General features: G+C 48.3%; 2 protein-coding genes across 3 annotated transcripts in view; one reads left to right on the top strand and one right to left on the bottom strand.

The window, feature by feature from the left end:
- The window catches only part of LOC148115997 (zinc finger protein 57-like), a 74,450-nt gene that overhangs the window by 25,831 nt on the left and 33,356 nt on the right, over window positions 1-15,263 (bottom strand). The window lies entirely within an intron of this gene.
- On the top strand, window positions 694-13,245 carry LOC148116000 (uncharacterized). Of its 2 annotated transcripts, XM_087884694.1 has the most exons (4): window positions 694-855; window positions 8,256-8,338; window positions 9,739-9,865; window positions 10,064-13,245. In XM_087884694.1, the coding sequence occupies exons 3-4, from the start codon at window positions 9,832-9,834 to the stop codon at window positions 12,265-12,267; spliced, it is 2,238 nt and encodes a 745-aa protein (XP_087740820.1). In that variant the 5' UTR covers window positions 694-855; window positions 8,256-8,338; window positions 9,739-9,831; the 3' UTR covers window positions 12,268-13,245. The 2 variants fall into 2 exon arrangements, with proteins under 2 accessions (XP_087740820.1, XP_087740819.1); XM_087884693.1 differs by lacking the exon at window positions 8,256-8,338 and having other exon boundaries at window positions 700-855.

The following is a 15,263-nucleotide window of genomic DNA, read 5'->3' as shown; positions in this document are numbered from 1 at the left end:
TGCATCCAGTTTTGGTCACCACACTATAAAAAAGATGTTGAGACCGTAGAAAAAGAGCAAAGAAAACCAACAAACATGATTAGGGGACTGGAGACTAAAACAGATGAAGAACGGTTACAGGAACTGGGCACGGCTAGTCTAGTGAAGAGAAGGACCAGGGGAGACATGATAGCACTGCTCCAATATTTGAGGGGCTACCACAGAGAGGAGGGGGTGAAGCTGTTCCCCAAAGCACCTGAAGGCCAGACAAGGAATGATGGATGGAAACTGATCAAGGAGAGATTCAACCTACAAACAAGGAGGAATTTTCTGACAGTGAGAACAATCCACCCATGGAACAGAAGTTGCCTTGGGAGGTTGTGGAGCTTCATCACTGGAGGCTTTCAAGAAGAGACTGGACTGCCATTTGTCAGAAATGGTGCAGGGTCTCCTGCTTGGGGAGGTTGGTCTAGATGACCTACAAGGTCCCTTCCAACTCCCTTAATTTGTAATGTGTAACTTTGCTGCTCCTCATACCTTTCCCTTCCCTCCTCCCATCCTGGGCTTCCTCCCCTCCCCCTCTCCCCCGGTTCTCTCCCTGGGGCAAAGAAGCCCAGCTGACCATCCCACGGGGGAGGGGAGGGGGGGGCAAGCAGGGGCACCCCGAGTGGGCGGCGCTCTCAGGCCTTTAGAGAGTGGGAGGAGCTTTAACGGAGAGGGGAGGAGCTACAAGCGCTTCCTGTTTGGTTGACTCCTGGCTGGGGTCGTTCCGGGGAGGGGGATCCAGGTGCGAGTCCGGCGGCGATCCTGGGCGCCTCTCTTGGGGAGCGGAGTCCGGGCGAGGAAGAGAGCCGCCTCTTTCCTATGGAGCGCCAGGTGAGCAGCTCCTCCCTCCCTCCCTCCCTTCCTTCTTCCCACCTGGGGAAATGCTCGGACAGGAGACCCTTCAGTGCAGCTTCTTGGGGCGCTGCTAAGATCCTCCTGCAGTCCCCACTTTCTCCTGGGGGAGATTATTATTATTATTACTATTATTATTCCTGGTCGTTTCCCCTCCTTTTCCTTTTCTCTGGGGCCGTTTCAGATCCGGGAGGCTGGGAGTTCGAGGGCTGCGGAAGCGGCGGGGAGAAAAGGGGGCGATCCCTCCCAGGAGCCCTTGTGTCGAGAGGAGCCGCCTCCGGAGGGAGCATCGGGGAAAGGCTCCTTCTGAGGCCCTTTAATCTCTTCGCCCTCGTTGCTTTCATCCCTTCGATTCCTTTCCATGCTTCAATTTAACTGCGTTTTTAAAGTCTTGCTGTAGGCCAGGGGTGGGGAACTAGGGCCCTTTTAGGACTGGTGGACTTCAACTCCCAGAATCCCCGAGCCAGCTGTGTCAGGAATTCTGGGAGTTGAAGTCCACCAGCAATAAAAGGGCCCTAATTTTCCTCTTTTACAGTGGGGTATTCCAAAGGGCAAGTCCCAGCTTTGAAAAGAGTTTCTATCATCTGATAAGGAAGGTGAACATTATATAAACATAGAATAACATACATATTTATTTTTATTTATTTATTTATTTATTAGATTTTTATACCGCCCCCTCTCCCGAAGGACTCGGGGCGGTGCACAGCCAAAGTTAAAAACATACAATATAAACAATTAAAATACGTTTAAAACAGAATTAAATCTAAAATGGCTCCCCAATTTAAAATGCCTTACCCATACCCCTATAAAAAGACGAATTTAAAATTTAAAAATTTAAAATTTCCACATTTAAAAAGGGGGAAGATTTAGGCCAGGCCAGCTTGATAAAATAGAAAAGTCTTAAGTGCGCGGCGGAAGGTGCGCAGATCCGGGATCCTACGTATCTCCGGGGGGAGCTCGTTCCAAATCGTAGGTGCCCCCACAGAGAAGGCTCTCCCCCTAGGGGCCGACAGCCGACATTGTTTGGCCGACGGCACCCGGAGGAGCCCTTCTCTATGGGAGCGTACTGGCCGGTGGGAGGCTATTGGTGGTAGCAGGCGGTCCCGTAAATAACCAGGTCCTGAGCCATGGAGCGCTTTAAAGGTGATAACCAGAACCTTGAAGTGCACTCGGAAGACCACCGGGAGCCAGTGCAGCTCGCGCAGGAGAGGTGTCACATGGGAACTCCATGTCGCTCCCATCACCACCCGCGCGGCCGCACTCTGCGCCAGTTGGAGCCTCCGAGTGCACCTCAAGGGGAGCCCCATGTAGAGAGCATTGCAGTAATCCAGACGAGAAGTAACGAGGGCATGAGTGACTGTGTGTAGGGAGTCCCGATCTAGATAGGGACGCAACTGGTGAATCAGGCGAACCTGATGAAAAATCCTCCCGGACACGGCCGTCACATGCTCTTCTAACGACAGCCGTGAATCCAGGAGGACGCCCAAGTTGCGAGCCCTATCCGTGGGGGCCAATGATTCGCCCCCAATAGTCAGCGATGGCATTAGCTGACTATATCGGGATGTCGGAAACCACAGCCACTCGGTCTTGGATGGGTTGAGCCTGAGCCTGTTCCTCCCCATCCAGATCCACACAGCCTCCAGGCACCGGGACATCACTTCAAGGGCATCGTTGGGGTGATCCGGGGTGGAGATGTACAGCTGGGTGTCGTCAGCGTACTGATGGTACTCCACCCCAAAACCACGGATGATCTCGCCCAGCGGCTTTACATAAATGTTGAACAAAAGGGGCGAGAGGACCGATCCCTGCGGCACCCCACATATGAGGGGCCTCGGGGTTGACCTCTGCCCCCCTGTCAACACAGACTGCGACCGGTCGGAGAGAAAGGAGGAGAACCACCTTAGTACGGTGCCTCCCACCCCCAACTCTTCCAACCGGTGCAGCATGATACCATGGTCGATGGTATCAAAAGCCGCTGAGAGATCTAACAGGACCAGGACAGAGGAACAGCCCCTGTCCCGAGCCCTCCAGAGATCATCAACCAACGCGACCAATGCCGTTTCCGTGCTGTATCCAGGCCTGAAACCCGACTAGAACGGATCTAGATACGACGCTTCATCCAGGTACTGGGGAAGCTGTCCCGCAACCACACTCTCAACAACCTTCGCCACAAAACGAAGGTTGGAGACTGGACGATAATTAGCCAATATTGCCAGGTCCAGGGAAGGCTTCTTGAGGAGGGGCCTCACCACCGCCTCCTTAAGGGCGGCGGGGAAGACACCCTCACCCAATGAAGCATTTATAATCCCCTGGAGCCAGCCTCGCGTCACCTCCCGGGAAGCCAGCACTAACCAGGAGGGACACGGGTCCAACAAACATGTGGTCGCGTTCAATCTACCCAGAATCCTGTCCACGTCATCTGGGGTCACAGGATCAAACTCATCCCAGATAACAGTCTCAAGACCTGCCTCCGTCACTCTCGCTGGATCTACCCAGTCAGAGTCCAGACCTTCCCGAATCTGAGTGATTTTGTCATACAGATACTGAACAAAGTCCTCGGCTCTTCCCTCCAAGGGGTCCTCCCGCGCTTCCTGGTGGAGCAGGGAGCGGGTCACCCTAAACAGGGCGGCCGGGCGATTATCTGATGACGCAATAAGAGCAGCAAAATGCGTACATTTTGCTGCTTTTATCGCCACTAGGTAAGTCCTAATATGGGATCTAACCAGTGTCCGGTCCGATTCAGAAAGACTAGCTCTCCAACTACTCTCTAGGCGTCTTTTCCGGCGCTTCATCTCCCTCAGCTCCTCGGTAAACCAAGGAGCAAGGCGAGATCCGCGCCGGGTCAGAGGCCGCAAAGGCACGACTCGATCCAGGGCCCCAGCGGCCGCCCTATCCCAGGCGGCCACTAGGTCTCCAGTCGAGGCGTGAGCCAGAACCTCAGGAATTGGCCCAAGCTCCGTCTGGAACCTATCAGGTTCCATCAGGCGCCTGGGGCGGTACCATCTTATCGGTTCCGCCTCCCTGCAGCGGGGTGCCGCGGTACGAAGGTCAAGGCGAAGGAGAGAGTGATCCGACCATGACAAGGGCTCGATGACTACATCCCCTATCTCAAGATCACTCAACCACTGTCCAGAGACAAAAAGCAAGTCCAGTGTGTTTCCCCCAGTGTGCGTAGGGCCATGAATTAGTTGGGTCAGATCCATGGCCGTCATGGAAGCCATGAACTCCTGAGCCACCTCAGACGTCTCGCCCACGGACGGCAGGTTGAAATCCCCCATGACCATAAGTCTGGGGGTATCAACCGCCACCGCAGCAATAACGTTGAGTAGCTCAGGCAGGGTTGCTGCCACGCGGCAGGGAGCCAGGTACGTGATCAGCAAGCCCATCTGAACCCCATGGCCCCACTTCACAAGGAGGGACTCACAACCAGCTGTCTGAGGTACAGTGGTCTCCCTGGGCCTAAGGCCTTCTCTAATAATAACCGCTACTCCCCCGCCCCTCCCTTGTGACCTCGGCTGATGGAATGCGCGGAAGCCTGGTGGGCACATTTCTACCAGAGGGACCCCTCCCTCCGGGCCCAACCAGGTCTCCGTAATACCCGCCAGGTCCGCTCCCCCCTCCTGAACAAGATCACAGATGAGGGGGGCTTTATTTACTACGGACCTGGCGTTGCACAACATCAGACGAAGGCCCGGGCCGTGAGGATCTGTGCAACCTGGCAAACGGGTGGAGCCTTGGGGGCCGGAGCACCCTACCGCTTGGAGACAGCGGGTGCGTGCTCCCTTAACATGATATGGCCCCCTGCTCCCGCCATATCTACCCCTCCCACTCACAGTACTGATGGTAAAAACACAGTCCGAACAAGCTCGACCCCCTCCATTGCCCCCGGGTCCCCCACCCGCCCCGCCGCGTGTCGTGGCCGGGCCCGACCCTCCCCTTGGTGGGTTATCCCCCAAACCCACGCCCCTAATTCCAATACCACCCCCCTCCCCCCTCCCCAAACCCCTTAAAAGATTAGACATAGACAATTTTAAAAAACCCCGCAACCCCCTCTTTGCGACATGCCACCTCTCGGGGTTCCAAAGCCCGTCATCGAGGTAGGCCCTCGATAGAGTGGAGGGCCAAGCCTGCGAGAGGGGGGAGTCTCGCAGACCAAGAAGCTCCGCTGCTGAGTACAGTTTGGTCATAGTGGCTCGCCATGACCATATCCTAAGGGTCCTAAAAGGACAGGGAAGAAGGTAGGGAAATGGGGAATCTCACACATAATTCACAGGACCAAGTCCACTGTCCCCTCACAACAGAGGACACAGTCACATTCCACAACGACCACAATCCAAGGGGGAAAATCGATCCAACCACCCTCTCACGGTGATTAGGTCAGCTGGTCCGCCCCCATTTGTGGTGAAGTGGCAGCAATAGAGTCAGTACATCCAATGTCCAGGGATCAGGTCCAAAGAAACCGCCCTCTCACGGCAGTTGGTCCGATGGTCGGGTCCCCACCGCTGGTAAAGTGCTTATGTGTGAATACATCCCGATTCAGCCCTCAGGAGGCCCCAACACCAGGCCACCCTCTCACGGTGGCCAACTGGTGTCCAGCCCCCTTAGCCGAAGGGATGCAGCTATGGACCGACCTCCAATTTTCCATAGCCCTCTCCACAGTCAGGGGGTTCAGCTGGTAGTGAGAACATAGCGGAAGTGAGTCCCACCGGCTAAAGTTGGTCCCCGTGGGCCCGGTCTTAAAAGGGAGCGCTGGGGAGAGACAAATGAGGCGGAAGTGGGGCAGTTGTTTCAAGTCCCCAACCTCTCGCACAACCACAGTTTGAGGCCGCCTGAGGCCTGGGAAAAAAAAAAGTCAAACCAGGTCCTTTCCGCCCCAGCCATGGTTGTAGGTCTCCCGGTCTTATTTAATTCTCGTTGGTTCATTGCCCCCCCAACTCCTAAACTCCGACTCCAGCTCCAGGAGCTCCAAGGGGGGGGGGGCGCCAACGCCCTCCGACCGCCGGCTGCCTCCACCGCCATCGCCATCGCCGCTGCGCCATCGTCGCCAGACTAAAAAGTCTGGCGGCATCCCAGAGATCTTCGGGGGTGCCCGGCACGTCTTGTAACTCTTCGGGCAACCCCCCCGGGCTTAAAAACCCACTGCGCAGCGGCGTCCCGGCGCCTGGACGGCCTCCAGCCTCGGAAAACGCCGCCGACGCCCAGCTGATCGGCCCAGCATCGGCTCCCGACATCGCGCCGTCCTCTCTGCTCTGCTCAGCCACGGAGGAGAAAAAACCCTCTCCGTGCTGGCAGAGAGCTCCCCCGGCCAGTCCTGGGGGTCATAGCTCCTCCAAACGACCCCAAAGGACCCAAAAGGTAGGTCGGCGCCCCATCCTCAAATCGCGGTCCCAGCCGCCACATAGAGTTGGAAGGGACCTTGGAGGTCTTCTAGTCCAACCCCCTGTTTGAGGAGGAGGAGTCTATACCATTTCAGACAATTGGCTGTCCAGTCTCTTCTTAAAAGCCTCCAGTGACCTTAGTCAGGATTCTGGGGATCAAGATTCGTACCTTGAAATGGCTGAAATAAAGACCTGGGTCCCATATCTGGGAAAGGTGAGAGAGAAACCACAACTGTCTTGCTAAAAATCCTTAAGGCTACAGGATGTCGGCATGGCTTCTTTGGTACCTTCTGTTAGGATATGATTTGAGCCTAACAAGTTGTCCAGGCAATATATGTGTTCTGTGACTTTAACATAAATACGTATTGTGTGACTTTAAAGTTTTACTGCTGATTCATTGTAATGCTGAGTCATGCTGTAATTGGATTATTACTGGTTGTGAACATATTTAAGGAAGGTACTGCAAAGTATTCAGTTGATGATAAGCTACCATAGTGTGAGGAGTGCTATCCATTGTGCTATCATCGGTTAGATGGATCTGCTATCATCGTGGTTTGTGAACCAGAGGGAGTTTGTTATTCTAACCACCTACTGTTTGTGTGGTAAGAAGATTTTGTATCACTGGACTGATTTAACTGGCAAAGACTTGGATTGATTTAAAGACTATGAGAGTGTTTTTTCACTATAAAGTAAACTCTTGATAAACCAGTTTGCACATCTCTTATTCATTGCTCTCAGCAACGTTTCTCTGTGCTCTACACTCTGCTGGTTGGTAACACAACAACAATATCCTTAACACCTTCCTTACTGTATCTCCTGTCAATCAAACAACTGTATTTCCTGGTGATGTCACTGAAATATGAAAGCATGAAAGAAATCATTCCAGATCTATCCCAGCCATTGTCCAAATCTGAATACAGGTAGTCCTTGACTTAGGACCACAATCGAGCCCAGAAATTCTGTTGCTTGGCGCGATAGTGGCTAAGTGAGTTTTCCCCCTTTTTATGACCTTTCTTGCTCCAGTTGTTAAGTGAACAACCCTGCCGTTGTTCAGCTAGTAACACAGTGGTTAAGGGAATCTGGCTTCTCTATTGACTTTGCTTGTGGGAAGATTGCAATGGGATCACATGACCCTGGGACTCTGTAGTCGTTACAAATATGAGCCAGTTGCCCAGTGTCCAAATTTTGATCAGGTGACCATGGGGATGCTGCAAAGGTCCTGTGAAAAGCTGCCAGGAGTCAGTGTTTTTTCAGTGTCCTGGTAACTTTGAAGAGTCACTAAATGAATGGCTGTAATTCGAGGACTACCTGTATACGTGAGAGACAATTTGGACTCTGTCCCTTTGTTGGTGCCAGGCCAGATCTAGTACTCCTGACTAACAACTCAGCACAATTCCCTGGAAATGGGAGCGGATCTGATTGAGGCCTCCAGTCCAGCTCTGTGGTGTCAGACTTCGATGCTATCTCAAAATAAATGAATTTCCAAACTGCCAATCTTTAAGGAAATCTTCTCTTTATTCAAGCACAGCAACCGGATCATGACTCAATGCGGACAAGACTGACCTTTTGCCCCCCAATCCCTCCCTTTCCGATCCCCAATTATCTGCTTCTCATTGGCTATCTTCCAAGTCATTCTCCTGAGTTCTTGTCTCCTCATTTCACAGGAATGCCCCCCCCCCGCTTCATTTCCAAAGTCCAGGGCTTATCTTCCTTTCTATGTCAGCGGTGAGACGTTGACATGTGGTCCTTTAATACATACATTCATGGCTGAGATAATCTTCCTCTGAATCCAATCCTTGGTCCTTCCACCCCTTTCAATTTTCTTCTCACCCAGGGTGAGCTTCTAGGTAATGTTGGTGTGGCTGCAAGGGACTCACATAAAGGGGCTCCCTAGTTAGCCTCGAAATAGGCTAAAATCAGCCTTCTGCACTGGCTGCTCAGGAATATCATTAGGATGTTTGATGGCAAATTATTCCCTTGCTGTTTTTTTTCCACTCCTAGACACTCTCGTGGCCTCGTCTTCATCCCCCGGAACCTCAGGTCTTTATAGTGGAGGATTAACAAAGGTTGAGCTTCCAAGGCAGGTAGGAGGATTCTTCCCTCCCTTCCCCAGATGTGCCAATCTCGCAATAACAGAATAACACAATTGGAAGGGGTCTTAGAGATCTTCTAGTCTATCCCCCTGTTTCAAGCAGGAGACCCTATACCATTTCAGACAAGTGGGTGTCCAGTCTGTCCTTAAAAACCTCCAGCCCACAACTTCTGAAGGCAAATCGTTCCATTAGTTAATTTTTCTCACAGCCCCAGAAATACTGGAACACGGCTATCTTTTTATTTTATTTCCAATTTATATACCGCCCTTCTCCCTGAGGACTCAGGGCGGTGTACAGCCAGAAGTAAGAACATGAAATACAAATATTAAAAAACAATTAAAAATATATATAAATTTGGCCCAAAAATTAAAAATCACAAACCAATTAAGACATTTTAAAAATTTCTTCTTAAACCATGTCTCCCCTAGTCCTTCTTTTCTCTAGACTAGCCATATCCAGTTCCTGCAATCGTTTTTCATATGTTTTAGTCTCAAGGCCTTTAATCCTTAGTTGCTCTTTGCACTTTTTCCAAAGTCTCCACATCTTTTTGGTAATGTTGTGACCAAAACTGAACTCGGTATTCCAGATGTGGTCTTTACTAAGGATTTTTAAAAAGTGTTGACCATGAGAGCCTAAAGTAAAAAGTAAAGTTCAAGCTTGACTTTTGCACAGAAATTAAATGGTGAACCCACTTGATTTGGAAGGATTCATCGGCTCACCACACTGGGTACAATTAACCCAGTGTTGGATTCAGTCAAGATATCCAAGGTCAAGCCCATCAATGGGCAACAAACGAATATGAGATTGATGCTCCTGTGGCATCGGACAAACCAATAAAACATTAACTAGATGTATCTCTAGCCAGAGGCACTTTATGTTTTCGGAAACCAGGGAAGATGTTTGGTCATGAAATTGCCCAGCAGCTGTCCAGATAAAGTCAGAGACACTGACACAGACTTGTAGATTTTATATAAATATAAATATGTTTAACCTACAAATTTACCGCAGTCTTTGTCATCATCCAGAAAAGGGAGAACATAAGATAGTCAGGAACATCATGAGGTAAATCTAAAACATCATGCAGAACATACAGAAGGAAAAAAGGAGGGAAAAAAGGGAAACGCCCCTTTATACTTACAGCAACCAATCATAGCGTAGATTGCATCATGCATGAGTCAGCACTCTAACTAATCAGTTACAATTGTGTTCCGGCCTATTTGTACACTTTACTGTTTCAGATTCTAAATTCAATATCCTAACATGTTTGTTCGCCCTACTTGAAAACTAGAGGTTTTTAATTAAGAAGTAGACTCAAATGTAATTAATTGAAGTGTTCATTGTTATGAATGTTCATGGAATACGTTGTGGTTTCTCTCCTCTCCCTGTGTCAGGATTTGGTATCGCTTGAGGATGTAGCTGTGTTTTTCTCCGTGGAGGAGTGGGCCCTGCTGGATTCTGAGCAAAAAGCCCTGTACCAAGAGGTCATGCTGGAAACCAAGAGGAACATGGCCTCCTTAGGTAAGAGATTCTGTTGAGATATTTACATTTAGGAGCCAAAGATCAAATTTTATATCAACTTAATAACAAACATAGCATCATGTTTTGAACAAATGGGAGTTTGGAAGAATATTGATAAGTGTTCAAATACAGCAATGGTGCTTGATCCTTTTCACACCTAAGTTTGTCTTAACTTTTCTTTTTTTCTGTTACAAGCAGATGATGGATGGGAGATGGAGGATTCTGGCCAAGAGGCAGCAGCATCTTTGCCAAAAGACAAAAAAGAAGACGTAGAAAAGATGTATGGAAAGCAAAGTTCTGAGGAAAAGCAGTTAACGGGGAAGCTGGAGAATTGCTCTGGTTTCCCTTGTCCAGATCCCAATGTCTTATTGGACACAGATGATTGCCAAGAAAAAGAAGTGTGTTCAAAGTGTGGGAAAACACTCCGAGATGAATTGGGATTATGTGAGTGTTGCGAAAGCCCTGCTGGAGAGAAACAAGATGAAAGCAGGCAACACTCCAGAGGGACCCTTCCTCCTCCTTTACATGAAAGCATACAAGAAGGAGGGGAAATGTACAAATGTACAGAGTGTGCAGAAAGCTTCGATACAAGCCGCTCCGTTGCATCACATAAAAAAATTCACAAAACAGAGGATCCACACAAATGTCTGGATTGTGGAAGGACCTTCAGGCAGAAAAATCATCTTAATTCACATAAGAGGGTCCACGAAGAGAAGCAGCAGCATCAATGCATCACCTGTGGAAAGACCTTCAGAAAGAGCACCACCCTTACTACCCATCAAAGCATCCACAGAGAAAAGAAGTTGCATAAATGCAGGAAGGGTAGAACGAGGCTTACTTGGAGCAAGAAACCAAATTCCCGGAAAAAAAGCCGCACTGGAAATAAATCATGTAAATGCCTGGAATGTGGGAAGAGCTTCCGCTGTGCAAGTCACCTCACTTACCATAATAGGACCCATACAGGGGAAAAGCCGTATCATTGCACAGTGTGTGGGAAGAGTTTCACCCAAATAGGCAATTTCAATTCTCATAAGAGGATCCACACTGGAGAGAAGCCGTATAAATGCACAGAGTGTGGAAAATGCTTCAGTACCCAAGGTATCCTTAGTTCCCATAAGAGGATTCACACAGGGGAGAAACCCTATGAATGTTTGGAGTGTGGAAAAAGCTTCAATAGACGTGATACGCTAACTAAACATAATAGGATGCATAAAGGAGAGAAACCTTATAAATGCCTGCAGTGTGGAAAGAGCTTCAGTCAAAAAGTTCATCTTAAGTCACACGAGAGGACCCACACGGGGGAAAAACCACTTCAATGCATGGAGTGTGGAAAGCGCGTCAGTTGCTCTTCACATCTTATGGTCCATCACCGAATGCACACGGGAGAGAAGCCCTTTCAGTGCCTGCAGTGTGGAAAGCGCTTTGTCAATTCTAGTGGCCTTCATGCCCATGAACGGACCCACACAGGGGAGAAACCGTACAAATGCATGGAGTGTGGAAAGAGCTTTCGTAAATCCAGCCACTTAACATCCCATAGAAGTGTCCACAGTGGAGAGAAACCACATCGATGCACCGAGTGTGGGAAGCGCTTCAGTCAAACAAGTAACCTTAATACCCATAAAAGGACCCACATGGGTGAAAAGCCTTATAAGTGCATCGAATGTGGCAAATGCTTCACTGAATTGTCGTCCCTCACTTGCCACAAAAGGCTCCACACTGGGGAGAAACCATATGAATGCCGTACATGTGGAAAGAGCTTCAATGCAAAAAGAAGCTATATCCTACATAGCAGAACCCACACTGGGGAGAAACCATATCAGTGCCAGGAGTGTGGAAAACGCTTCATTGATACTGGAGCACTGATGATCCATAAAAGGATTCACACAGGGGAGAAACCCTATAAGTGCACCGAGTGTGGCATGAATTTCAGAATAAGAAGTAGCCTTCGTAGCCACAAGAGGATCCACACTGGGGAGAAACCGTATACATGTTACGAGTGCGGAAAAAGCTTTAGTCACAATAATTCACTCAGGTACCATAGAAGGCTTCACTCAGGGAAGAAACCCTATAAATGCCTGGAGTGTGGAGAATGTTATAATGAGAGTGGCACTCTTACCTACCACATGAGGATCCACACAGGGGAGAAACCATTTAAATGCATTGAGTGTGGAAAGAGTTTCAGAGACGGAAAGAGTCTTACACGTCATAAAAGAATCCACACAGGGGAGAAGCCGTTTAAATGCATTGAGTGTGGAAAGGCTTTCAAAGACAGGAGTTATTTTACACTCCATAAGAGAATCCACACGGGGGAGAAGCCGTATGAGTGTGTGGAGTGTGGAAAGAAATTCAGAACCTGTAGTGAATTTAATAGACATAAGAAGGTGCATAGCAGGAAAAGATGATGCTAATTGGTTTGTGTTGATTCTCAAAATTTGCTTCATGCCCAGGAGAATCTGTAAAAATGCATAGTGTATGGAAAAGGGGTTCCAAAGCAGTAGACTTTTTTGATCCATTAAAAATAAGAATTTCCTTTTATAATTAGGAATTAACTTTTGGATACCGTGTTTTCCCCAAAATAAAACTTGCTTACATTTTTTGGGGCTCCAAAATAAGCCCTAGGACTTTTTTCCAGGGGGGGGGAGACACAATTTCAGGTTAATCAGCCCAGCTGTTCACTTTGCACCCCCTGGCGCATGCAGAAGAGGCGGAAAGGGGGAACAACGTTATCTGGCAGCTGCTACATCCTGGAATAATATCAACCCAGAAATAATAAAATGGCGCAGGAAATTAGAGAAATGATGGAAATGATGTACTCGTCATGGAAAACAGAAATAAGATTAATAATTACAATGTTACATGGAGAATCGAAACTTGAGGACCCAAAAATTGAGATAGAGCATGCTCAAACTGACAAGGAAATAAAGACAGAGAAGTAAGATACAGAGACTGAAAATAAAAAAAGAAGATAAAGACAATGAGATTAATTTTGAAAAACTAATTGAATATGTGGATAGCAACAATAAAAAGGAGGTTTTTAGAGATTACATTGGGATTAACAATGGAAAAAACAAGGATGGAAGGAGACAAAGAAGGAAAGAAGGGTGGAATAGAAAGAACATAAAAAACTTAAATGATTACACTGGGATTAACAGGGAAAAGATAAAAAAGAGAGAAAAAGGGTGGAAAACAACAGGAAATGCAGGGTAAAATAGAAGAGTCCAGGATTTTGAAATACAAAATGATTACACTGGGATAAACAGGGGAAATAAGAAAAGAAGAAAAGAGATGGGAAACAAGGGGAAATATAGGGCAAAATAGGAGAGTTCAAGATTTTAAAGCGCAAAAGAAAAAAAGGGGAAAGAAAAAGGCAAAAATAAAAATGAAAAGGGAGAAAAAGATAGAAATGAAAGAGAAATATGCTATATATACTTAGAATTGAAATATGAATTGTAGTAAGAAATGGGAAATCGTATGATTGTAAAAATGAAATGAATAATTGGAATATTTTTATTTGCATTTTTGAAATTTAGATAAGGATTCGTTTTTAGTAATATGAATCAATTTAAACTGTAATAATTGAAATACCTTTAATGGTATATGGTGGTGAAAGTAGAAATGACTACCGTATTGTTCGGTGTATAAGACGCACCTTTTTACCCCCCAAAAGGGGGTGAAAATCTGGGTGCGATTTATACGCTGAATGTAGCGCTGCCCACCCGCCGGCCCCCACCGTTTGGCCATTTTTGGGCAGTTCCAGACAGCAGGGATCTGGGTCGGGGCACAGCCTGAGGAACAACCCTCTTCCGGACGGTCTGGGGGGGGGAAATCCGCCTGGCAGCTTCGGGGAACAAGGCGGGTGCCATGATTTGCGGCTGGTCACCCCTCTGGCCACCCAGCGGGCAGCTCAGGGCAGAGTGGTCGCGATGACTTCACTCCCCAGCAATGTGAAGAGCCTCCGCCGCCGCTGCCTAAGTCCTTTGTGCGCCCAGGAGCCAAGCGAGCCGAATGGGAGCTCCTAAAGTCAAACGCCCCTCTTTTCCAGCCACCGCTGCCCGCATTCCCGGGAATAGATAGAGGAGAATAAATATGATGGCAAAAAGGAAGTATAGAAATTGTAAATTTAGTTAAAATGACTAAACACAGTTTAAATTTGTGAATCGGCCAAATACTCTGTTCAGAGAAAATATGTTTATATGTGTGTTTGTGTAAAAAATAAAAAAAACTTTTTTTTTAAAAAAAAGATGAAGTCGGAGACACTGACACAGACTTGTAGCTTTTATATAAATATAAATATATTTAACCTACAAATTTACAGCAGTCTTTGTCATCATCCAGGAACATCAATGAGGTAAGTCTAACACCGTGATGGCCAACCTATGGCATGGGTGCCACAGGTAGCCATATCAGTGGTCACGCGAGTTCAAGTCTGGTGTGAAACAGACTGTTTCCTGTCTCTGGAGGGCCAGGGGGTGGGGAAGGCCTGTTTTTTGCTGTCCCCAGCCTCCAGAGCCTCTCTAGGAAGTTGGCAAATGGGCCGTTTTCGGCCTCCGGAGGGGTGAGGAAGGCCGTTTTCGTCCTCCCCAGACCTCTAGAGAGGGTCTGCAGGCTGGGGACAGCAAAAAACAGGCCTTCTGGTCCCACCAGAAGTTGGCAAACAGGCCATTTCTGGCCTCTGGAGGACCTCCAGGTGGGTGGGGAAGGTCCTTCCCAGACTCCTAGAAAGGCTCTAGAGCCAAGTGAGAGAGAAGAAAGGACCTACCGGGCCATCATGTGCCAGAAGCGGGGGGGGGGGGTTGCACGTGCATGCACGGGGCGGAGGCGCATAGAATTATGGATGTGTGCACGTAGGTGCACGAAACCCCCCCCCCCCGCCCCCCACTCCTGGCACGCGATGGCGAAAAGGTTAGCCATCACCACACATCATGCAGAACACACAGAAGGAAAAAAGGAAGGGGAAAAAAGGGTTGGCTTTCTTCTCTTTCATCTTTTTTATTGTACAGCAATCTCTCCTCAAACCTACCACCTCTCTCTTTTCTTTCCTTCTTACTTTCTCTTCCTCACACCCTCTTCTTCTCCTCCCTACTTCCTTTCTCCTTCTCCTCTCTTCCTCCCTCTCTTATCCTCACTCCTACTCTAATTTCCCTTCCCTTCCTTCATCCCTCTCTTGCTGTATCCTTTTATGCATATGGACTATTCAGAGGGCTGAAAAAGTTATTTTTGACTGGTTCTCGCACTTTTGACCAGTCCTCGAACTTAGACTGTCCCCACATTTTACATTTTTGCCCTATCTTGTCATCATGGTGAAGAGAAGCAGTTGTGAAATGAGTAACATGGTTGTTAAGAATGCTGCACGGGCATAAATGTGAGGATGGTCATAAGTATGAGGACCAGTCAAAAG

This window comes from Pantherophis guttatus, chromosome 2, assembly GCF_059756535.1.
Source record: "Pantherophis guttatus breed Tessera chromosome 2, ASM5975653v1, whole genome shotgun sequence".
Lineage (NCBI taxonomy): Eukaryota > Metazoa > Chordata > Lepidosauria > Squamata > Colubridae > Pantherophis > Pantherophis guttatus.
Note: the sequence above shows the minus strand (reverse complement) of the source record. Positions and strands in the feature narration are given on the sequence as shown.